The sequence below is a fragment of the Triturus cristatus genome, chromosome 3_2, assembly GCF_964204655.1.
Source record: "Triturus cristatus chromosome 3_2, aTriCri1.1, whole genome shotgun sequence".
Taxonomy (NCBI): domain Eukaryota; kingdom Metazoa; phylum Chordata; class Amphibia; order Caudata; family Salamandridae; genus Triturus; species Triturus cristatus.
Window position 1 is genome coordinate 628,030,530 of NC_140584.1, and position 25,951 is coordinate 628,056,480.

The following is a 25,951-nucleotide window of genomic DNA, read 5'->3' on the forward strand; positions in this document are numbered from 1 at the left end:
GATGTTGGGCCACCAGCCAAGAGGAAGAGGAAAGTGAAACTCGAGGAACCCCAGTTGTTATTTTCTCATCTTCAAGCTTGGAACACAAGCGAGCCGAGTAGTCTACCCAGTTCTATCTGCCCATTTAGCCAGGAATCGGACTTGGATGTGTTATTTGTTCAATTAAGGTCTATGATCGAGACATGTATCAGACCATTGATTGAGCTAATGGGTGCGCTAGATTAAGAAACAGCTCTCCGAACGGTCTACCCTGGGGGTTAATGGGGGGTTTCTTAGGTGTGTAGAGGTGTTCCACGCATCCTACTTTCTATGCCTACCCTCACTGTTCTGTGAGTGGGAATCCTCCATGGCAGTCGCTGCTAAGTCACACCTGCCACAGTTTAACACTGCATCAGCTCTTTTCTTGATTCGGGCGCGGGAGGAGCCCAGCTGCAGCATTAGTAGTCAGGCAGGAAATTCTGCTAAGGTGGGATGGGGAGTAACTGTTCTACGGCTTTGCCCCCAAAGAGGAAACCAGGTGTTATTATCAATTTGCCACCTGATGCTTGCCCGTACGTAGCCATTCTTTGAAACCTCCCACCACTAGCCCCTGATGCATCGGAGACAACTGCTCAGTTAAAGATCAAGGTGTGCCATTGGCTCTGTAAGCATGCCAACTTTAACATTTGGGACTTGAAAGATATGTTGGTAAGGTGAGTGGGGTGAATTGGCTCTGCTAAGAAGAGTTTCCACGGGGATTGTGTAATCATTAACTTTAGGCATCTTGATCTGTCATGTTACATTCTAAGCCACGGTGGGCTTAGACTGCTTCATGGGTTGAACATTGGTGTTTTACCACGTGGCTTCTTTTATCAACCTCCACCCATAGTCCCTGACCCTCGATTGGTGACCCCCTCACAGAGAGCTGGAAACAGCATTCAAAGCCTGTTAGGGTGTCCAACCACTTTGCGCCATTATCAGGCCTATTTGAGATGGACTGTCTGCACACTAATAATGCCCCACTGAAAGTTCAGTACAAGGAAGGGCCAAGGACTGATGTAAGAGAGCGACAAGCACCAGGTGGCATGGCCCCACAGTCCTCTTCTGTTGACCTTGTGTGTTGGAATATTGCTAGGTTTGCTGCAAAAGCTGCCAATAGGTATTATACAGATTACATAGACAAATTAGATGTTAATATGTTCCAACAATACTGGGCCTTGAATGATATTTTTTGGGAGGGCTTGCTTAGCTTTTGCTTGCTAGTTGTTCCCTCCCATTCTCGCAGACTGAAGGTAAGGTAAGGTTTTCTTTACTTCTGCGCTCCATGTTATTTCCCAAGGTTTTGCCGATTAACCTTTCATGCTCTCTAGCATTCAGGTAGTTTAGGTTTTGCACTGTGATACTTTTACTACTTTTTAATCAATTTTTATAATGCATTTAATCAAGCGGAGAAAGCCAGCAGTGTTGTGACTCTGTTTAATGTCGTTGGCCTTCTCAGACAGAGATGCTCTTAGGTCCATAATTGTTTTAGAATTATTCTGGTGACGAGTTTAACTCTAAAATTGGCACGAGTCTCACTTGGCTCAACCCTTTCTCCCTTAAGGATGAGTTTTATCACCAGCAGAGTGTGGAGGGGAAATCCTATATAGGAAGTTACTTGTTTGCGAGATCATCAATTACATTGAAGTCAGGGGGGTGAGGTTAGTCCCCTACCTTCATTGGACAGGGTAGGGGGAGCACGATGAATTATATTTTTATCGCCTTCTTCTCTGCTCCCCATCATTGAGTCTGGGGAACGGTGGATAACTGTCCTGGCGACCACAACCCCTACACTCTGATATACACAGGACTGAACTCTCTTCTAACGATACAGGCCCTGTAGGCGCCCGGGCAGTGGATAAAGGGCTGTGCCTTAAGTGGTGGACTTTTTACTAGTTATTTATTCATGCGGCTGGTTAGCTCTCACATTGCCCTGTTTCTCAATCAATTGTTGATTGAACCTACGGCACAAGGGTGTAATGTGGATGCATTCATTAAACTGGGAAAAAGTATTAAAAAATGTATTTTGATTCCTTCTGTTTTCGGTCTGAACATGAAACCGAGGTGGTTTAATAGTACTTGTAGTGCTGTAAATAAGTGCCTAAGGGCTCAATCCTCCCAGAGATAGGGGTGTTAAACTAGTGCTTAAAGCAAAGTAGTAGGAAATTAAGACGGATAACTGGAGAAAATTAACTATTGCCTGTTCAAGGAAAGGTACAGGAAGTTTGTGGACGATAGTTAATTCTGGTGACCCCCTTGTAAGATAGAAGGATGGCATAAGCACTACTATCTATGCAGACATGTGAGTGTCGCATTTCAAATCCATCTATGGACATAATTCTGTGGCTCATATTACGGCGAGAATTCTCTCAAGTAATCCTTTTACTATTCAGTTTTGTTTAGAAGAAGTCCTGGTAATAAGGTCCTAAGTCCTGATGGGGTCCTGATGGACCCTTTAAAAAGCGAAGCCGGAGTTCTGGGCCCCTATTATCATTAATGCCCTTTATTCAGCAGTCCACTGCAAATTATTTAGCTCTTGGCTTTCTGCAATTATTGTGCCTGTCGTTAAGAAGGGCTGCAGGCCAAATCCTGGGTGCTACCATCCGATTTCCTTGTTGGAGTCGTCTGTAAAAATTGTGGGACGCATAGTTTTGGGACAGGATTGAGACTCCAGGCATGATTATCCCTATCAAGATGGGTTTAGAGAAGGCTTGGGCACCGTTGTGCAGAGGCGGAATCTTACGCTGTTAATTCAAAAATATACTGTGGCTAAGGAGGGGGTATTATAATTGTCTTTTATGGATGTTAGCTCAGCCTTTGATCGTGTTAGCCCATCAAAGCTGTGGGCCATTTTAGGGGATATAGGGATGGATTCTGAACCAATTGATCTTCTCAGAGAGCACGACCGTACTTATTGCCTTGTTTTATTTGGTCCTGGGGTGAGTGCACTAACTCTTTTGGTTTAGATCGAGGTGTGAGGCAGGGTTGTGTGCTTGCCCTTATTTTATTTCTAATATATGTTAATAAGCTGCACGATAATTTAACGCCTCATGGCCGTGACTTCTCGAAAATGAAGAATTGCCCCGTGGCTGCTCTTTTGGATGCTAATAATGCGGTTTTGTTTTGCAGGACTGATTTTCCAGGATCAGATTGATAACTTTGGGCCTGATTTAGATCTTGGCGGATGGGTTACTCCTTCACAAGGATGATGGATATTCCATTTGCCTAAATATAAATCCCATTATATCCGTTGTGACGGAGTTACCCGTCCGCCAAGATCTAAATCAGGGCCTTTGTGTTGTTTATGGATTACCTCAATTTGGACAAACTTTACCAATAGACACTACTTGGCATCTTGAAATCTGCCATCCAAGATGAAACCTATTTTTGTAAGGGTAGGTGTTTATTTGGGTATTACTTTGACTCCCAATGCAATTGGGTACCCTGTCTGTGGAACAGGGCTAGCACATATGCACAAGCACCAGGATCTGTTTTTCAGTTTGTCAGGAGAAAAGGATCTAAGTCTGTTCCAGCACTGGTAGAATTATATAAACGCAAGTGCTTCCCTGTTCTAACCTATGGGGCAACAGTTTGGAGTTATTGCTCAAGTTGATGTCTCCAAGTTAAATAAAATAGGTTTTGCTGGAAACTGTTAGAGCTACACTTCTGTAGCCCTCATTTTATTACTCTCGAGGAGTTTGGGATTAACTAGGTAATTGATGATGCTAGACTGGCACCACTAAAGCTCTGGTTATCGGCCTGAACTAACGAAAAAGTTAGCCTCAATAGGGATTACATTGAGGATTATCTGAGCCGTACTTACAGATATAGGATACCTTGACTGAATTAGTTGACTGCTGAGCTAGGGCAATCAGATTTGTTTCTTGTACCCAGGAACATTACTAACAGAGGCAACACCTAGGTGAAGTCACATTACTGGGAGAGGAGGAAGAGACAGAGAGAGTATGTTGATTTGTTGAAACTCTCGGTTCGTGACTTTATTCTTAATTCTCCCCGTTCTTATGGGTTTTACCTTCACTGGATCAATACTGTTTAGAAGAGAACACTTTAGATGAGATTTCTACTCAACAGCACTAGGTCGCCTTTATCCTTTCCCTTCGGAAAATATGATTCTTCTACTATTTTAACGTGAGCCTGGGATGAATTTTCCAGCCAGACATTGTTGCACTTCTTATGTTTTTTGTGGGCATTATAATCCGTTCTCTAAGGCCTGTTCTGCAAGTGCAAGGTTTTATGCAATGCAGACAAGCTTTGTATTTTTTTTTGCAATCTCTCTCCAATATATTTTCCTGTGGTGCTGTAGAGCATTCTCTAAAATCAACAGTATAATATCATAAACGTATAATTCTATGATCTGTTTGCCATTTATCTTTTTTTTTGTTTAATGGATTTCTGAATATACTGTAATGGATTACCCACATGCTATCTTTTATGTTGTATTGCACTTGCTGCCTTTTATTGTATGTACTATATGTATTATTTAAATGCACTGTGATCTCCGTGTCTGGTGTGCCCAGTATCTGTCAGCTTGTAATTTGTTATTAGTTGATGTAGTGTCCCCATTACCACTATATCCGACCTAACCCAGCCACCATTTACATCCATTCCAGGATCTGTAACCAGGTTACATGTGTAGCTGTGCTAGAGCGTTTTTTCTCCTTTGCACTAGCTGACCCATCTATTACTAAATTTCTATTGCAGACAGTGCCTGACAAATCCCAACCCCTCACCTCTTTCCCACTACACTGGATCCCAACTGTCTGAAAGTAACAGATAGTTATAGATTCCTTACCTGAGATTTACCCTCAGGCGTCAGACTGGATCCGGAAAGTTTTTCATCAGCAGTACCCCTGCGTGTCGGAAGCTGGCGTCGGTTAGCTCCGCGTTCGTCATTGGCGCCGTGATGACTTTGTGGTAGCTACATAGATGCCGCCCTCGCTTGCCGACGTCAGTTCTTTCTTTTTCCGCACCAACAAGCGCAGATCCGGAGAGAGCGGTACCTGCAGTCACTTTTTGACTGACTTTTTCTCTACTTTTGTTGACATCGTTTTTTGAGTCCATCGACTCCTGTTGCAAGAGGAATGCCCGGCTTCAAGGCTTGCGGTTCCTGTTGCCGAATGATGTCAGTGACGGATCAGCACCGCGTGTGTCTATTCTGCCTGGAGCGCGACCACGACCCCAAGTCGTGCTCCGACTGCCAGACCATGAACCTGAAGTCTTTGCGGGAGCGATCCCGAAAGCTTTTTGAGGCCTGGCAGTCGGCTCTGCGCCGCTCGAGATCCCGGACTCATAGGATGTCGAGGGACCGGTCACGGAGCTATCATCACTCTTCTTTCAAGTCTTCGCACTTGAAGTCAGGTATATCGAAGCACAAGAAGAAGTCAAAGAAGCATAGTCGCTCTTTGACTTCTCCCCGTCCGTCGGCCGACGCGATGAGGGATGCGGGTGGTGCCCCTCCCGCGGTTCGGTGTGGGGAGCCCGAAGGGCCGACTCCGGGCCCCCCCCCTTTCCAGAACCTGGAGCGACCCCTGCCCAGCTTCATCAATTTTATGAAGCGATGCACACCATCTTTTGGCAGCCCGACTCTGCTGGCGTGCCTTCGGGCCCCGAGGACTCGGCTGAGGCCCTTGGCCTTCGACACCGGCGGCTCCGGCAACACAGGGACCTCTTGGATCCAGGCCAGGATCCGGATCAGCGACGGTCGACCTTGTTATACCTCCCCCGACTCCACCGGCACCACGTCTGCAGCCGGCGTCGGCTGTGTCCCCAGCCGACGCCGACCGTGTCCCCAGCCGACGCCGACCCCGGCCTCCACCTCGAAGTAGACAAGGAGCCGGACCGGCGTCGATCGATGCCGAATCCGGCGCCAATGGGTAATTTTTTGCCCCTGTTCTACCCTGGCTCTTTGAGGCCAGATTGACAGCCAGAGGAGGGTGAGGAGGACTGGGAAGGTTCTGGAGACCCTTTGACTGACCAGTTAGGTTATGAACCGGGCTGGATAGAGGAACTGGGGGAAGCCAATGGTCTGGATACCTCTCCAGACCTTGGCATGTTTTCTCCTCCTACCGTGGCTACGGAGGAGGGAGCGTCGTACGCAGTGGTGTTGCGTAGGGCGGCCGAGGCTCTCAGCCTCGATCTACCTATGGTGGCAGTCAGGACTAACCTCCTGACAGAGGTGCTTCAACCATCAGCGAGCTCTTCGGAGCCCCTGCTGCCGTTTAATGGAGCTCTAACAGACATCCTTTTGGGCACCTGGTCCAGGTCCAACACAGGGGCTCCTGTGGACAAGATGAATGCCCGACGCCACCACACGGCCCCGGGCACCCCACTTTCCTCTCCTAACACCCCACCACTGAGAGCTTGTTGGTCCAAGTCTCCACCTCCAGGGGCGCATTCCCTACCGCTCCACCGGATAGGGAATACAAATAGCTGGACCATCTTGAGAAGATGTTTTCTTCCTCCAGCTTGGGCATGCGGTCAGTAAACACCGCATGTCTGTTGGGCTGTTACACCCACTCCGTGTGGGACACGGTTGCGCAAGTGCTGCCTCAGTGCCCAGAGAAGGCCCGGGCCGTACTGTCTCGGGGAGTTGCCGAAGGCAGTGACGCAGCAAAGTTTACCATCCATTGTGGACTGGATACCGCCGACTCACTTGGTAGGACGATTTACATGTCTGTAGCCCTTCGATGCTACGCCTGGTTGAGGTCGACTGGTTTTTTAGGGGATGTCCAATCCACGCTTATGGACATGCCCTTTGATGGCCGTCGCCTTTTCGGTGACAAAGCTGACAACGCGCTAGAGCGCTTTAAGGACTCTCTGGCTACGGCCAGGTCCTTGGGCCTCTCCACCACCCGCCCTGCGCAGTCTGCTTTTCGCCCCTTTTGTGGCTACGGAAGGGGTTCCTCGCTACGTCCGGCCCAGAGCCACAGGCCAGTGCAAGCTGTTCAGCCACTGCGCGTCCGGGGACCTGGGAACCACCGCCGTGGTTCTGGGGGCCAGCGGGCGGGCCAGTCCACCACAGTCCCCTCTGCAGCAGCCTCCAAACCTTCCTAGTCCGACCTTTCAGGGCCACCAATCTCCAGTGGGTGGCAGGATTCGCCATCACCTTCCCCACTGGCACGCCATCACGTCGGACAGGTGGGTTTTGCTATTAGTCTGAAGGGGCTACTCCCTCCCCTTCGAGACTGTCCCTCCTGCCATGCTACCTCAGTACCATCACATGTCGGAGGATCATCTGGCCCTTCTCCAACAGGAAGCTTCTGCGCTCTTGGCCAAGGGAGCTATTGAGCGAGTTCCTGTCCCAGAAGTAGGTCGTGGTTGCTATTCCCACTACTTTCTGGTGCCCAATAAGGACAAAGGCCTGCATCCTATCTTGGATCTCAGGAACATCAACCGCTTCCTCCGTAAGGAGAAGTTCAAAATGTTGACCTCTAGCTCAGGTTCTGTCTGCCTTCGACCCTGGAGACTGGATGGTAGCGTTGGACTTATTTTCACATCCTCATCCTGCCGGCCAGCCAACGTTACCTGCGGTTCACGGTAGGCCACGAGAACTTTCAGTTTACCCCAGGCTGTCGTCTCTTACCTCCAGACTACAGCCGACCTCCTGCATTCGCTGGGGTTCCCCATCAACGTGCCGAAGTCACACCTGACTCCCTCTCAGAAGCTCCTCTTCATGGGAGCGGTTCTGGACACAACGCAGTTTCGGGTCTATCCTCCCGAGCAGCGAGTCTGGGATATTCGGGCAATGATTCTGATCTTTCAGCCTGTATCCCGGGTTTCGGTCAGGATGACCCTCAGGCTGCTGGGCCTGATGGCCTCCTGCTGGTGGACCATGCCAGATGGCATTTGTGGGCTCTGCAGTGGAACATGGAGTTCCAGTGGTCCCAGCATCAAGGGAATCTGTCCGATTGCGTCCAGATCTGCACACAAATTGCAGTGGTGGCTGACGAACCAGGATTGGGTCAACGGCAGATCCCTCTCCCTTCCCCCAACCAGAGTTCACAGTGGTGACCGATGCATCACTTCTGGGATGGGGCGGCCACATGGTGGAGGCGGAGATCAGAGGCCTCTGGTCACCGGCGGAGTCCGGGCTCCACATCAACCTTCTAGAGCTTCGGGCGATTCGTCTTGCTCTCAAAGCATTCCTTCCCTCTGTCCGGGGAAGAGTAGTGCAGGTGTTTATGGACAACACCACCGCCATGTGGTACTGCAACAAACAGGGCAGGTGGGGTCGTGGACCCTATGTCAGGAGGCCCTCCGCCTCTGAACATGGCTGGAACATTAGGGAATATCCCCGGTGGTTCAATACCTGGCAGGTGCCCTGAAAGCCAAAGCGGACAAACTCAGCTGAAGGTGCATGATGGATCACGAATGGCATCTTCACTCAGAGGTGGTGCAAGGTCTCTTTCGCAAGTGGGGAGAGCCTTGGTTAGATCTAATCGCCACCGAAGAGAACGCGCAATGTCATCTTTTTCCTCCTGTTCCCTTCGTAATGCCCCAGTAGGACTTGAACTTGGTTCTTACATATCTTATGTGCGCTCCCTTTGAGCCACTACATAACTGTCCTCTTAGACTTTTCACTTTGAAAACTGCTTTTCTGGTGGCCATCACCTCTACGCGCAGGGTGAGTGAGCTGCAAGCTCTTTCTTCCAAGCCTCCCTTTCTGGCTGTCCATCCGGACAAGGTTGTCCTCAGAACTAGACCTTCCTTTCTTCCCAAGGTGGTTACCTCTTTCCACATTAGCCAAACCATCACTTTACCCACGTTCTTTCCGCCTCCGCATCCTTCAAAAGAGGAAAGAGGCTCCACCGTCTGGATCCACAATGTGCACTTTCCTTCTACTTGGATCGCACCAAACAATTCCGGGTGGACGACCAGCTCTTTGTTGGTTACGTGAGCGCTAAGAAGGGTCGGGCCATGCACAAATTGACCATCTCCACGTGGGTCGTTCTGTGCATCAAAGCTTGCTATTCTTTGGCAAAGGATGAGCCTCCAGTGGGACTGCGTGCCCATTCCACCAGGGCAACAGCAGCTACCACTGCTTTGGGACGGAGAGTGCCCCTTAATGACATCTGTCAGGAAGCTACGTGGGCATCGCTGCACACGTTTACTAGATACTACTGCCTGGACAGCCAAGTCCGGAGAGACGGCTTCTTTGGCCGTTCAGTTCTCCAGGACTTTCTGGTGTGAACTTAGTTCCCAGACCCACCTCCGGGGTTGGTATTGCTGGGGTATCTATTCTAAGGTAAGGAATCTATAACTAACTGTTTCTTTCTGATGGATAAGTTACTTACCTTCAGTAACCATATATCTGTAAGAAACATAGGTTAGTTATAGATTCCTTATCGCCCCACCCATCCTCTCCGTTCTGCGAACTGACTTCTACGGTTAAGGACTTCCTTTCAGGGCCCTAGTTTTGTGCACCAGCGCGCGAGGGCAGTGTTTATGTAGCTACCGCAACGTCATCCCGACGCCAACGACGAACGGGAGTCGACTGACGCCACCTTCTGACGCACAGGGGGACTGCTGACGAAAAACTTTTCGGATCCAGTCTGACGCCTGGGGGTAATTCTAAGGTAAGGAATCTATAACTAACCTATGTTTCTTACTGATATATTGTTACCGAAGGTAAGTAACTTGTTCTTCCAGCACATCCCCTCAGTTGCATATTAAACCTCATAACTGAAACTTGCTAAGCGGATGGATTTGAAAGTGTTGGTAAATATGGGCGTAATCCCTTGAGATGACCAGAACGGGCAATTTGCTTTCACTCCAATGTTGGGGTGGCTCGTGTAGCACGTCCAGCATGTGTGCTATCACATCATCAAGGTCGAAAGCCACTGTTCCACCAATTATTTTGTCTCTTTTGTACAACTATCCAGGGTTCAGTATACCCAGTACATGTACTGTTGTAAATTTAGCATTCACATGAGAACAACAGTGTCTTGATGGTCATTGAAAGTCTCACAGGTGTAGAAATGTAAATAAAGTAACCCTCACTGCTGCTGGATGTCACTGAGGGTACATGCCCCGTCACTGTAAGTTCCCTTTTCTGCTCTGTGCTTAATCAGTGCTTAATCAGGAAGGCTGCCTCCTGCAAGTAGTTGCCGAAGACGTGTTTTTACCATGGCCTGTACATTTTAACAATGTAGTGTGTAACATGTCCTATTGGACGTTCATTTGTTGGTTTCTTTTTGTGAAGTCGCTCCTGCCGTCGTGTACTCCCTATGGAAAATTGGTAAAGAAGTTCACTGTGGACCTCTGATCATCCAGATCCATTTGCTCTCACATAAGTCTCAGAATGATGCCTCAATATCTTTGTAGTTTAGTATCCAAGAGAGGATTGGCTGTGCTGGGGTGCCCAGTATAGGCCTGGGCTCCTGTGTACAGTCTGCTGTCTTCACCACAAAAATAGCTGAATACTGTGTTTCATCAACTAGTTAGGTCAGTCTGGTTTCCACAAACCTCTTATTTTGTCTAGTTGCCATCAACTCCGGAATGCCACTATGCGACATTGTAACCCCTAGATCTCGCTTCTAGATTTTCCTTCTTTGTCCAGATTGTTTCCAGTACTTTCTCGATTTTGAGTTTCTCATTTCTTACCAAATTATTATATTCCATCTCAGAAAATCAACCCTCAGTCATGTCGCTGTGGCTGCTCTGTTTATCCAGCCTTTCCTACAACATTTCCATTTGAAGTGTGTGTCAATGTTACGGTCGGTGGTCGCCAGGCTTTTCTCCTTGTCAAGTAGCAGCCTTTTGACATTTGGCTCACACCGACACTCGGAATTCTGGGTGCTGTTGACATTGTGCTTCTGCTCCACTGCGCAGGCAGTTCTTTTGAGGTCAGACACCAATTTCGCCCTATGTTCCTTTTCCTTGCATTTACGTTGTTAGTATTTAGCTATTGGCTAAAGCGAGATTAATTACAGGTGTTCTTATTTCTGTAGAGTCTGCAGTCACAGCACTTCAAGGCCTCTGCTATGTAATCAGAACAGTTACTCAATGCTAACCTTGTACTAATCCGCCAAGGTTCAAGTGAAGGTGCTACACGATCGGTCTCTGTAGCATAAGGCGATCTAGGCCACAACCGCATTAATGCTCAGAGCAGGGTCATGTCCACCGTTGTGGCTCATGAAAGGGCCCATCACAGCAGGTCTGCAGCAGCAGCATTTACAGTGCCTCAGAGCATTCCCAGCTCGTTGGGAAGGCATATGTCTCCGGCTGTTAGCTAAGCCCATTGTCAGTTCATTGCTAGCCGTGCGTCAGCCGAGTTGCAGTCCTTAAAAGCCTCTTGAGGGCCATGATGTGCGGTGATGATTGAGAGCACACTGACCTAAGACGCTGATATACTCCCTTGTAAATTGCTCATGATGGTTCCTTTGCTGTACTCACTCGAGCACAGGTGGAGCAGGTTGTGTGTGTGCTGCTGGTCTCCTTGTGCCCTTACTGTCGAGAGGCGGGCCCTGTCAGACGGGTCACGTCAGTTGCCAGTCCTCTCCTGTCTCGGTGTAGTTGTGTTCACCTGAATCGACCCGGGAAGCCCGACACCCTGACATTTCCAACTTGGGTATGCAGAGCGATCCAACACCACGGTCTGGATCTCGGCACGGTGGTGCCTCCCTCAGATGCAAACAACACTGTTACTGTTTGACCAAATTGCGCTTTAGCACCTCCCTTCTAAAAAGAAAAATGGGCCATGGGCAGAGAGTTAGAAGAAGCTTCGTGTGTTCTTGCCTGCTTTGCAGGTGCACTTGGAAAAACAAAGAGATGATCAGTGAAGGCCTTGAATTAATCTCAGCCACTGCTGAATTTCGGGGCCACATTCCAGTCCTTCTCTTTTTTGACAGTCCGCTATGGTACTTCTCCTGTCAGAACTGCAAGGCTCTGAAAGGGGACATAAGTAACCACAGGCAGGTTTTAGTCTTGTTGGGTCTCCTCATTGTGGTGCAGCTTGAGTTCTGTGAGCACAGAAACCCCGTTTAGATGTACCCTCTAACACTTAAGGCATTACACATAAAAAAAAAAAAAAAAAGGCGATGGCTGGTATTCTTGAAGTAAGCTCACTGGTAATTTCTTGCGCTGCCATCTGCAGATCGGCCTTGGATTGGTTCACAAGCTTGAGATTAATTTTGAAAATTGATGGACATGTCCTGTCATTTCAGTGTATAATTTGATCTATTTCGTGTGCTGCTGGACTGCTGTTTATTCCATTTAGCAAGGTGAAGGCATATGTTTTTAATTCGTTCAGATGCAATGCAATTAATTGGACAACTACGCTCATTTGGCGTAACTATCAGTTTAGCACTGGTTTATGTGACATTAAAAGCGTCGTGTTAAAAAAAAAAACAGTTTTAAACTCCATTTTTAGGTCTCGCCTGGCTATCGCATAAGCTATCGCTCAGCGAGACTAATGTAGGGGCTTCAGAAAATGCTCCCAAAGGCTTCCCAGGCGGATCGGGTGGCGGTTACGCGCACAACCACGCGCATTCCATTTGCCACCAGCTACTTCCTGCGCGTGCGCCGCCTCACGCATTCAGAGAGATTTAGTAAGGGACACAAGACCTTAGGAATGCGGTTTATGGCCAGTGCATGTGAGGCATTCAGGCGCGAATCTGGCATCGGATTTGAAAGCAGCAGACTGCTTTCGCCAGCGCGCGCTCGGCCTCACTTCCTGCATCCCCTCTTACAACAATTAACTTTCGTTATAACTCACACCCCATATGCTCGTTCCCTCCCACCCTTCCTTTGATGTCCGCTTTTCTTGTTGTTTACAAACCACGCCACACACTGCTGCACGCCACACACTGCTGCACGCCACACACTGCTGCACACTGCCGCACACCGCACACTGCCGCACGCCGCACACTACCGCACGCCACACACTGCTGCGCACACTGCTGCATTACACACTGCTGCATTACACACTGCTGTACGCCGCACACGGCTGCACGCCGCACACTGCTGCACGCCTCACACTGCTACACAAAACACTGCTGCATGCCTCACACTGCTGCACGCCTCACACTGCTGCACGCCGCACACTGCACACTGCTGCACGCCGCACACTGCTGCACGCCACACACTGCTGCACGCCACACACTGCTGCACGCCACACACTGCTGCACGCCACACACGGCTGCACGCCACACACTGCTGCATGCCGCTGCACGCCACACACTGCTGCATGCCACACACTGCTGCACGCCGCACACTGCTGCACGCCGCACACTACTGCACGCCACACACTGCTGCACGCCACACACTGCTGCACGCTGCACAATGCTATACGAAACACTGCTGCACGCCACACACTGCTGCACAGCACACACTGCTGCACGCCACACACTGCTGCACACTGTTGCATTACTCACTGCTGCATGCTGCACGACACTGCTGCACGCAGCACACTGCTGCACGCCACACACTGCTGCACACCGCACACTGCTGCACGCCACACAGTGATGCATGCCTCACACTGCTACACGAAACACTACTGCACGCCACACACTGCTGCACACTGCTGCACACCACACACTGCTGCACGCCACACACTGCTGCACGCCGCACACTGCTGCACGCCACACAATGCTGCACGCCGCACAATGCTGCACGCCGCACACTGCTGCACGCCGCACACTGCTGCACGCTGCACACTGCTGCACGCCGCACACTGCTGCACGCCGCACACTGCGGCATGCGGCACACTGCTGCACGCCGCACACTGCTTTTATGCGAGTTTATGCTACTGACATTGTAAATGACAATGCCTTTTATTTGTTTTAAAACCAAAACATAAATAAAAGGCATTGTAATTTTACAATGCCAATAGCTCAAACTCTTATAAATGCGAGACCTATTGCATTGCAAATGCTTGTTTAACCTTGAACCTAAGTACTTACAGGGCATACCTCAAATTTGAACACCTCCATGTATCTTGCAGCCATGTAATCTCCTAATGTATGAGACAAAGGAAACAATGGCCGAAGGAGCTTGTGGTTAACTGGTGGTTGTAGAACGGTTTGTTTGTGCTGGTTATCAATAGAACTTTTTACTTTTAATAACTTGTTTTGTTTTATTTCAGTAACGCATGTCATTGTACCGGATGAGGGCGTGGTGAGCACCATGAAAGGGATGCTGGGTATTCTAGCTGGATGCTGGATCGTGAAATTTCAGTGTAAGTAGTTTCAAACAAGTTGTTTCCAAATAGTTTTGCTAGTTGAAGTTGTTTGTTTCCAGCTGATCTTTGGGGTTACTCAACTTTTCTTTTTACACTGGTGTTAGTTAAATTAACATTTCGTAGCTCACTATAAATTTCATAAGATCTGAAGAATAAAAAGTAAAAAAAAAAATTCTCATGTGGCCTGGCGTAGTGGTATCTATTCCAAGAAGAGACCCATAAAGAGTCATTGGTTGGCGAGGAGTTGGTTTCTTTTTCGTGTTCGCTTGACTTTCTTATATTACTGGAATAGCTTTTGGCTTGGTTATTTATTATGTACAAATAACGACAGGCACGCACCTTCAAGGCCAAAACAAATTTTACATTATTCACAAATAACATACTAAAAATCAAGACAGAATCTTGAGAACACACTCAAAAACAGGAAAAATACAGAAACACTTGGCCGCATACAATTATACTGCTAAAACAGTGGAAATTTGAATTTAAAAAAGCGTACAGCAAGATGTTAAAAACGCAAACGACTCACATTTGAAATAAATGCTGTTTCCATTTTCTTTCAAAGGAATTAATTTTTTGTTCCCCGCTAAGCTTTTTGGGCAGTTTATTCAAACACCTTGTCCTGCTACCTTTAGAGATCCAACTCCAGACTTAGACAGGCGCCACTCTGGAACAGTCAGTTTCTGGTCATTACTTGAATAAGGAAGTCTAGTGGGTTGATGGTAGGACAAAAGGTTGAAAGGGGTATTTTTGTGCCTTGTTGACCCAGATGAAGCGTAAAGGACCTTTGCATGTCTTACGGTTCCATTACCTATTGAAGAGTCTGCTGGGCGTTAAATGTTGCTTGAAATACCTGCTTGCAACAGATGCAGGAAAAAGGTCTGATTGGCTCTGCTGAAAACCACCATATGCGCTGCGCTTTATAACCTGTTAGCTCCAATGCATTGCTACCTCCTCAGTACCGTGGGACACTTCCAGTACCAACCTTAGGTCAAAAACATAGGAAGTGAAAGAAACTGACTGTTTTTGTGTGTCCAGTTCTGCAGATGGTGCTTGTGCCTGCAGTTGATTTTCCTTTGTTAGGCTTTCATCCTCGCAGATTCTGATAATGTCTCTGTGTTTTTTGACCTTACCGGTATTGTCTTAAAGTTTACTACTTGTTTTCAGTCAGTTCCTTTGTTTGTCTAGATGTAACTTTTTTGCCCTTAATATTTTCACTTTAGTAGATCAGAATCATAAATTTGTATGAGATTTAAATGATCTCTGGGACTGACTTTCTCTTGTAGACATGTTTTGAGCAGAAGGGAATCCATACACATCTACAATAAAGAATGGTATTTCCCATTTGTATTTTTCATGTGCATCAAAAGTCTGCTCTCCCCGAATGGCAGCGCCGCCCAAAGTCAGTCCGACCTTAGGCATTAGTACCGTGTGTGCAACCCTCCCTGGGGATCTGAAAATAGGCGGCCAGTGACAGCACAACTTAATAGTGATGAATAATCCGCCTCTGCAGCCGCACCCTCCTACACACTTGCATCATCTAGATACTTTTTCTTTTCGCGTTTCCAGTGTATGCCAAACCTTTTGAAGGTTCTTTAAAAAAAAAAAACAGAATCTAACCATCCAATTGATGCTTTAAAAGACTCAGGGTCATGTAAAAAACATCATCTATCTGGAGAGAGCTGGAGCATGAAGTGATCGGACACTAACTTTACACCGAGGATAAGTTTTTGTCTTTGGCATACTTGAAACTGGGTGAAGAGAGAGGGGCAGTAGAAGGTAGTTGACAAGAGGGCAGAGAGCGCCGAGCACTGACAGACTCACCAGTCAACAATTTTAAGGATAGATTCATGCTGCCTCAAAGACCGGGTTTGGGTCAGAGAACGAAGGAAGAATTTGATCCACTTTAAAGACTTGCCCTGGATTTCGGTGTCAGAACCAATGGAGGAAAAGAGGATGGGGAAACAGATGAAGCCTGCTGAGCAACAGTGGATATTTGGAGCTCCAGCACCTCCGCCTTTCATCGATGGCATTCCACCACCAATGATCTCAGTCCAGTTAGTACAAAACCAGAAGAAAAAGAGGAATTTATCACATGGCGCAGACGTGCCAAAGGCCATACCCAATTTTGCATGCATGGGGAATGTGGCTGTTCTGGACAGGAGCAATTTGCCCTCAGTTAATACATTTTGTTAAGAACGTCAGTTTTTTCACAGAAAGATTGCTCTTTCTTTTTTTTTTTAATACCCAGTTGAATTCTGATTATTTTCATTTGACAGAGGAGAGCTGCCCAGTATACCTTGTTCCTTCAAAAGTATGTCCTTCTTTTGAAGTGACAGAAGAGTCTGTGCTCACACGGTGTCTGGTCTTTGCATCCTGGTTGATGAAAGAGACTCTGGCAAGCCTGGAAATGCTACAGCCGGATACCTAAAGAATGGATAATACCACAATATCATTCCTCTCAGTCGGAAGTCTTGCTTCTTAATTATTGTTTTTGTGCATAAAGCTCCCTAACGCGTAAGCAGTTTCCCAGTGATTAATGAGAGTCTGTATTGACTTTCCAACACCTTGAACTGCTTCAGAAAACAGTCCTAGACATCATTTCTGGCTGAAGACCTTATTCTCTTGGCTTTTTAATTGGGGCAGACGGCACACTGTCCAGAAGCCCCCAAAAGGACTTTTTGGGTCGGTTTGACTTTTGGATAGGCTTCCAAACCACATTCTGTGGTTACACAGCCAGTCCTCCGGTAGCACAATTATTAACAAGCATTGGCATAGCCAATAGGTCTCGCTTTTGGGACCTTATAAGTATTTAGTTATGCAGCACACTATCCTTGGTGCATAACATTAACTGTTGCATGGCTAAAAACTTATAAGGTCCCAAAGGCGAGACCTATTGGCTATGCCAATGCTTGTTTTTAGAGGCCTGGCAGGCAGTTTTAAATGAAGGCTGGTAAGAAAGGTGCCAACCCGAGGGGCAAGGTCTAGAAAGAAATAAGATAGGAAGAGGGGTGAGTTATAATGAGATAGCACATATAGAAAGGTGAAGCACAGAATGACTGGTCAGGTAAATAAAGTAGCGAGGCAGGTAGAGCCGGTGGGATGAAAAGTAGAAAGATATGAGAAGTAGAGAGAAAAGAGGTGCAGGTGAGGTAGAGAGATGAGGCTAATATAGAGGAAGGGCGAGGGAGATGTAGAGAATGGTGAAATAAGGAGAGAGACACAGAGGTAAGACAGATCTGAGCGAGACATTGGAAGCAGAGAGAGTGAACGGAAACTGTGAAGGAGATAGAAAGAGAGATGAAAGCAAAGGGAGTAATAGATGGAGTGGAAGAGGTAGAGAGAGCATTGTAGAGAGAAAGAAATAAAATAATGGGAAAGGTGAGGGAAAGAGGACATCAATAAAAAGAGAGAAAGAGAGACATAGAAGGCCAATAGGTGAGGTAAATTGAGAGGCTAGATAGTGTATGAGAGGTGGGGAAGAGAGAGATGAGGCAGTGAGTTGTGAGGCAGAGAGAGAAATGAAAGAAAGAATGGTGAGGTAGAAGGAGGCATGCGAGAGGTAGTGAAAGGTAAGGTATAGATGGCAAAAATGATAGAAAGGGTAAAATAAAGAGAGATTAAATTAAGAGGGAGGTGAAGTAAATGGAAGAGAAATGAAGGGGGATAAGATGCAAACAGAGCAGCAAGATGCAGAAAGAGAAGGTAGAGAGAGAGAGAGACAGAGAGAGGCACTTGAGGAGAAGAGAGGGGCAGAGAGCTGACCAAGAGCTAGAGATCTAGAGATAGGATCGGAGAGAGGTGGCAAGTTGAGGTCATGAGAGGTAAGTGCTGTGGGACACTGAGGTTTATTGAAAGAGAGGTGTGACGTCAAGAGAGAGTTTAAAGGTAGAGCAATAGTGTGGTAGGTACGTAGCCATGTATAAATAGACAGGTACAAAGGGAGTGTTTAGGTAAAGGAATGAGACATGGGACAGAAAGGTGGGGCAGAGAAAGAAATGTATTTGGTGGTATAGAGATATGACAGCTAGTCACAGGGTGTGGTATGTAGAGAAGTAAGTTAGAGAGAAGGGCAAGGATTTAGTCTCTGGTCAGGTAAAGAGAGTTAACTTACAGCAAGAGAGGAAGAGGGAGTGATGAAGGAGGAAAATCTGAGTAGAGGTGGGAAGTAGAGAGGCAAAACAAACAGGAGCAAAAAGTAAGTTATTAGGAGGCAGACCGAAAGTAGAGAGAGAAAGAAGGGTTAGCAAGACAGGGAAATGGATGATAGAGCAAGATATGTCTTATGACATATAAGTCAAATATCAGCTTTAAATAGATTTTAGTAATTCAACCATTTTTCTCCAAACTTCAGCAAGTGAGTTTTGAAAAATACGCATCTTTTAATATTGCATGATCTGCTCTCTTTCATTCTGGGAACCGCTCCTTATTACAGCCAACCATGGACTGCTGTGCCTTTAAAATAAGGGCACACTTATCCCATTCTTCTCCCTTCCATCTCAGTTGAATAGTTTACACTGAATGGGCTGAGAAGCTGAATAGAAACTAAAAGTATTTGATAAAGCAAAGAGTGATCAATGAACCCTATGCAGGTGTTGGAGCCATCTACCACCAAGTCGAAAGAACTACAAGCATAATAAACATGGTAGTTTTACATTCAGCGCACTTACCATTGTTTCCGTTTTGAAAGTGGCAGTCTACTGAACACAGACGGTGGATTCATCCTCAACAATCTAAAATATCCCAAGCATCAAGAGATCAAGTCTATATCACAACATGCCTGAGAAGCAGGGCCTTGCATTCAGACCATTTCAAAGAATAAGACATGAACTACCAAAATGGCCATGGAATCGCTCACCATCCGGAAACTTTCTCGTGGATTAATAATACCCCATAAGAAGCTGAACCCGTAAAGGGGAGAAGCCGTAAAGTTACAAACTAGTGTCTTGTTGAATAATAATAGTGAGAGTGCGGCTCTTGAGATGTGGTGTCTACTCAGCGACGACGGTGCGGGGGCTGTGGCATGGTCACCCTCAGTGCTATGCCTCAGCGTTTCCACGTGGCAGGGAGGAGATCGGATCCTGTCAGAGCCTGTACATGGCGCTGCGTGGCTTGCCACAGTCTCCGGCTATGGCTAGCGGCTGCTTTTCCCTCTGTTGATGATCTAGTTTGTCTGTGCTGCCGAATCTTGCTCCCCGCCTCCTTCCAGAACGCTGTTTGAATGTGCGCACACAGCCTCGCTCCCCATTGGCTGACATGGCAGCACGCATGTGCGTGAGCGCGCGCTGGCACAAATACACCACACGAGCTACTGACAGGGAGGGAAGGAGGGCTTCGAAGATCACTTAGCTGACAGTGTCCAAGTCTGTTTCACTTCGGAGGGATTCTCTTTAGGCGTCCCTAGCAACAACATCACGTGACGTGATGAGCATGTAATCTGGCATTCTGAGCCTGGTCTCTTCCGCCTTCACCCGTTACTCAGCGATTACCGGGGTCGCAGCTGATTGGTTCAGTGGTGATAGCGTGCCTCCTGCCGCCTTTCCCTGGGCTACACGTCTTGGGCAATGTGCCCCATTGTGACGTGACGCACCATCATGAGCAGAATTACTTAGTTAAGTCACTACGAAAGAGGCACTGTTTCGATCCTAGGAAGTTCATACAGAAATCAGTGTTTTCAGATATCTTGCGTGTTCAACTAAAGTAAAATAGGATAGTAAATCTGAGATTGCATTACGTCGTTAAATGGAAACGCAGGACTGGGGCACCCTGTCTTTGTTAATGTGGACTCTTCTGGTGACTTTTAATGGCACCGCACTAATCATCTCACTCCTAAGCCTTCACCGTTTATGTACAAAGAGCTCTCTTTCCAAGGGATAGCTAAAATAATCCAGCTAACCACATCGCCTGATCCAATGATTCTTCTGTTCCCCATGACATGCCTAATAAATTATTTTATTGTGCATGACTTGATATATTTTCATAAAAGAGATGTTAGCGGGGGAGTACTTGAACAAGCGCTCGCCAGGCGGCCTACGACGTATACGTTTGGCTTTTTCTGCCGTCCCACTTGGACGGCCTGCTTTCCTTCTGAAGTAAAAGGTTTCTTATCTTTATGGGGCCATGTGTTTGGCCCCATAAAGATAAGAAACCTTTTACTTCAGAAGGAAAGCAGGCGAGGCTGTCCAAGTGGGCTGGCAGAAAAAGACGAGCGAAATCGTCACCAACAGCTCTTCCTCAATGGCTAACATAAACGGTGACGCCGGCCAATGGGAAAGAGGGGTGGGGTTAAAGCCCCTTACTGAAACGTTAAATCTCGCCAGCGAGACTGCGCAGGTGCGCAGCCTACGCTAGCGAGACCTAAAAAGCTCCCTTCTATTTTAATAGGACATTTTCACCAAACGTGCTCTCTCAGACACTTTCAACTACATAACAGGAGCGCTTTCATTACAAATGTACCACCAAAGTTGCTGGCTCTTCGTGGAGTGTAGCTCATCTTTTTTTCTTTCAGAAATAAACCCCCCAAAGAGAGGAATGTTTATCTGTAGGTCATAGTTTTTTTTTCTTTTTCTTTCACAGAAGATGCGAACATTAAAAAGCAGCGCAGAAGGGCCCGACCGTTGTAGGTCAGGACTTGCTTATAGCCATGCAATGGATGAGCCACCAGTGCAAGGTTTCCAACAGAGAAGCCCGCTGAGGAGCTGGAGTCGGAAGACAAGGCGATTTCCCTCTTCTTGAAAAGATATAAGGAATCTGCCAGTATGGTGGTTGCAGAACTTCCAGAGGGTTCGGCATCTGACACGCTCTGATGAGCCTCCTAGTCTCTGATTAGAGGTCCATCCTTCCAGAAATCTATTCAGTCAACCTCTTTAAACTGTCTTTGTTCCAAGTGTAACTGACTAACTTTCACTCGGCTATTACTGTTCTTTTATACTACATTAACTCATCATTCTAACCAATGAACTTTAGTCTCTTAATCGTGCACTTCTTTTGAAAACTGGACTGGAAAACCAAATTGGAGAACACCAATCCGGTTTCCATATACTGGTAAACCTCTAATCTGTAGGATTACCAGAAAGGGTGAAAACTGGATTAAATCAATAAAGAAAAGCTAGCTTCATTCAAAATATAAAAGCAAAATAGAATGATTTTTGCCTAAAACACATTTTAGGTATATTAAGTAGTCCCTCTGGCTAAGTCCAAAACCCCTTTTTCATAACCTATATCACAGGCATGCACCTGTGTTTTGACACACACACCACACTTTGGGCCTGATTTAGAGTTTCGTGGAGGGGTTAATCAGTCACAAACGTGACGAATATCCCTTCTGCCTTATTACACGTTCCTTGGATATAATGCATTTGTAGACAGGCTCACTTGTGACGGAGGTAACCCTTCGCCAGATTCTAAATCTGGTGCTTTGTCCCCTCTATTAAAGCAAACCAGTTCTTCTCTCCATGTAAATAAGTCAAGCCACTGTACAAAGAACCAGAAACTAGCAGTGATTTACATCCCATGTTGTCACCTATGCTGTACTACAGGCAAACCCTGTGTATTTGGGCCCTGCACTAATTCTCCTACGTGCCTGTGACCTTGCACCCCACCTTGCTTGACAGACTCCTAACGAGTATAAAACATATTGCAGTGACTTCTTTCCTAGTCTGGTTCATCTCTTTTCTCAGCAGATGCAAAGAAAAATAAACGCATTTGGCGCCACAGAATGCCACCAGCACCTTCTCTTTATCCATGGCTTAATGTTCTTTTCGAATGCTGCTCCATGATTCCCAAATCTACCTTGCCGACACATTACCACCTTCACTGTCCTCTAAAGCGAGATGACCTGCTAAAATGACCCAGCCCTCCCCTCTTGTCCATGTCTTATAAACCCTCTTATATGCTGAAGACTGAGGCTTTGCCATTTACGCCTACACCCTCTCAGACAACTTTTCAACCGCTCTTAATCCTGTGCCCAACTTCCACAAAATGCCTAAAGGCTCATCTTTCTCTCTCAGCCTGTCAACCAGTAATCCACCCTCAGAGCCCTCAAACCATTTATCGACTCTACCCCTGGACTTCTTTTTTGGCTACCTTCCACATGCTTCAGGTGCTACTCCTTTCTTTCTCCTTCCCCGGCTCCATAATTCCTTGCACACCATCGAATGGACTAGAACAAACCCATTGGGACAGATTATTTTGGATTACACGTGATTCAAATTCTTGCAATAGATGTAAACAAGCAAAAACGTGGCTGATAACTGACTTCTGATTGTCAGCTCTTCCTTAAGCAAGTGTGGCTACATCCTGGATATTCTTGCACACTCCCAAGTCTTTGGGGCTCTGGGGCAGAGTAAGTTGACTGTGTGGTGACGCCGCAGAATGACAAGGTTGTTTTGGTTTACAAAATGTTAATGGTTAAACCAGATGGGCCTGAAAACCCATACTGCCATAATTTTTCTTAATTTGTTGCGTTTTTTTAGGAGCCTAACTAAGGCCAGGAGTAGTAGTGGTGGAATTCCCATTGCTAGTTGGTGCTGGTGGCTGCAGGAGCTGGACACCGGCACTCGTTTTTTGGGTGCTGGGGTTTATTTTTCATCATAGGGGTTCGACTCCGAACAAGAAAGAGAAAGGCAGGCAAGGAGGAATAGGAAAAGAAAGATAGCAAAACAGTATGAAAGGGGCAAAGCAAGCATGAAAAACAACCTGCAGGAGTGAGATAAACACAGTGCAGGAATTGCAAGGTGGTGAAATCAAAATGAGGCAACCTGTGATATTAGCCAACTCCTTAATTCAACAGCCCCTGCACCTGGCTCTTATGAAAAACGTGGACCACCCCCTCGCCTGCATATTTTGTTTTAAGTAATTAATCACTTCCTGCTTTAGCTAGCTCCAGGCTGAGCTCTCGCGCCTCCTCGAGCCTTATTTACTCTCTCCTCGCTAAGGCGCAGCGTGGCTGCTAACGGTGCTCGTCGGTAAAGAACCTTCCTCCAATAAAAGTGGCGCCGCTGGTTCCCGGTGGGGGATGCTGGTAATAACTCACGGTCCCGTGGGGTCGGATGCAGCTAAGTGACTGTAATTAACAACACCGCTCCATCTGTTCGCACCAGTGTTCTGGTATTAGTCTTTCTCGGCATCGTTACCAGCTAAAGAATGTTATGCGAACTAATTAGGCTCACGCTGGTACTACATTTATCTGTGCAAAACGTTGCAGTTGGCATCCTTCTCTCCTTTCTTCTACCTCAGCAAGATGCTTTCCCGTCCTCCTTGCCTGTTTCTCCTCTGTTTGCCTCTGTTTCTCTGCCTGTCCTGCTCACGATTCTCTCTTATTTCCATTCTCTTTCACGCATTTGTTGTTGTTATTGTTGTCTGCTATTTGGCTTTTTTTGTCTGCCTTTGTGGCCGTCTTTCTCGTTCTATATCTTTCCCTTGTCTGTCTGTCCCTCGCTCTCACTCTGCTGCTCGCCTCTTTCTTGGTGCATCGCCTGTCTCTCCCCCTCATAAAGTTGGGATTAAAAATAGATTTGTAGACCAGCCAGCAGGCTCGCAGTCTCAGCCTTTGGTTTATGGTGCAATTAGACTGGAAATTGTCGTTTTCTTGTTTTAGACATTATCTGCCACGAAACAGCAGTACTAAGGGGGGGGGGGGGGGTGTAAGGTTGGTGACTGGGTTAGAGTTTAGCATATTTGTCTCGAAACGGCTGAAGCTTTGGTTTTTCAGTTACTAGTATTGTAGTTTACCTTCCATCGTGCAGTTAACGGTGCATTTCTTTCTACTGGCCAGTCTAGTCACATGACCTCGGTGAAAGGGCTGCACGTGCTCTTCTCCTGGGAAAGAGGCTGGACTCACTCTTGCATTATGCCTTACTTTTGTTGGGATCCGAAGCCACCTGTGCCTGTTCCCCCACCCTCTCTCCGGGGCCCAGCGCTCTGAAGTGCAGGCTCCTATCAAGTATGGCGCTATCTGAAAGTAAGCCAGAGGACTTTACTGAGCCGTATGAAAGCTGCTGACATACAGAGACTAGGCACCAGTTGGGCAAGGCCTAAAGTGTGGGCAGAAAAACTACTGATTAAGGTCTAATCCTAAAATAATGGTTTGTCTTGGGTTAACCGTTCATTAAATCAAATTCAGCTCAAATCAAGGCCGGCGAGGCAGAAGGTGACCTCCTAGATCGGCTGTCTGGGCAGATCAATGTCTGAAGCACCTCGCCCTGGAGGCTAAGCTGGGAGATGCCAGATGAAACCTGGGAGGGAAGTCAGATGAAACCTGGGGACTCCCTCCTCGCTGCCTGAATCCACTATCATAAAGGATCACGACACGGTAGATTACAAATGGTTGGGAGCATCAAACAGCTGATCTATAAATACATCAAGGGGACCATGGGGGAAGAAAACCGATTAAATTCTAGCATAAGAAGCAAACTGATGGACTTGGAATTTTTATACAAGTGTACTCATACCTAGTATAGAAGCTTTTCATGATGTGCAACTCGGGGTGACATTATTTGTGTGGATTATTGATTTTTATAATGCATATAGTCGTAAGGGATGAATTAATAGTGGGGCCGAAATGCCCGTTATATAGTTGAAGAGTGCTGTTAGGTGTGTGACTCGTCCGCTCCATGCCTGATTTGTGTGATGTTTGATCTAATGTGTTCTCTGTGATTGCCATGCCTGGATGTGCAAGATATTCTTCCTTATGTGTTCTGGTATTGATTTGTGCTTGATGTTACCAGGTGGCAGGGGCTGTTTGACACCTTCATCAAGGTCAATCATTCTGTAGTTTGTGAAAGCCTGGAGTTTATTTAACGTGTTCTGTTAGATGCATGTGTGTGGTGAATCGTGGTAATTACCATGTATCTGGAATATCTATGGGGGACTGAACATAGGGAAGTTTATAGAAAATTAATATATTCTGTTTAAGACGTGCTGATGGATATTCTGTAAGAACAATGCATTGAAGGTAAACCTCACATAACCTACGTGCACAGATTGGCAGAGACCCATCATTGAATATGTAAAGTAAATAGCTTACTTGCCCTATTTATGGAAAAATGGCAGATGTGATGAGGCTTTGGTGCTGGTGTCTACAAATGCTCTAAGGCCATTTCTATAGAAGACTGCTGCAAAGTTTGTGTTATGATGAGAAGGATCTGGGAAATTGAAAGGTTGATTGCAACGCAATAGGCATAAGTCCTTCATGTTGCACTCCATGGCGAGTGACAGGAGCTGAATGGCCCGGGAAAGTTTGCCAAGCACATACTGGTAAAAGGGAGACTGTGGGCCATCTTAAGAGTGAGGTGGGAGAGGGGGAATATGAGCATATAGATGGATCATGGTTGTGTGGTGTCTAAAAGCCACAGTCCCCCTAGTCCCCACTGAAAGATTTAAAAAGTTCACATCAGCTGCGAATGCTACATCTCACCAGAGCAAACCCCAACAGCATCTAGCTTCATCCAAACCCCACGCCACAACAAAGTACTCTGTCGGAACACTACTTACCTTCTGAGTGAAGAGGGCACAACGAGGTTCCACACGGGCAACCCTCCCTCCCAGCACTGTCATGCAAGAGGCTACAGAACATGTTAGCCCATTCTAAACCAGACAAGAAGCAGACTAGTCTGGAGGGGCAATGCTGATTGTGACCCAAAATCACTAAGAGACCAGAATGTAACTTTGGGGACGGTAGACAGCCTAATGAAGTGGAGCACACCACCTCACAAGAACACAGGGCAGGCGCAG

At 46.9% G+C, this 25,951-nt stretch overlaps 1 protein-coding gene across 3 annotated transcripts in view; it reads left to right on the forward strand.

Annotated features, from left to right (window-relative positions):
- The window catches only part of BARD1 (BRCA1 associated RING domain 1), a 489,699-nt gene that overhangs the window by 447,000 nt on the left and 16,748 nt on the right, over window positions 1-25,951 (forward strand). For all 3 annotated transcript variants that reach the window (XM_085648552.1, XM_085648554.1, XM_085648555.1), the window contains one exon: window positions 14,123-14,215. In XM_085648552.1, the coding sequence (XP_085504678.1) occupies window positions 14,123-14,215 (93 nt within the window). The remainder of the gene's footprint in view (window positions 1-14,122; window positions 14,216-25,951) is intronic.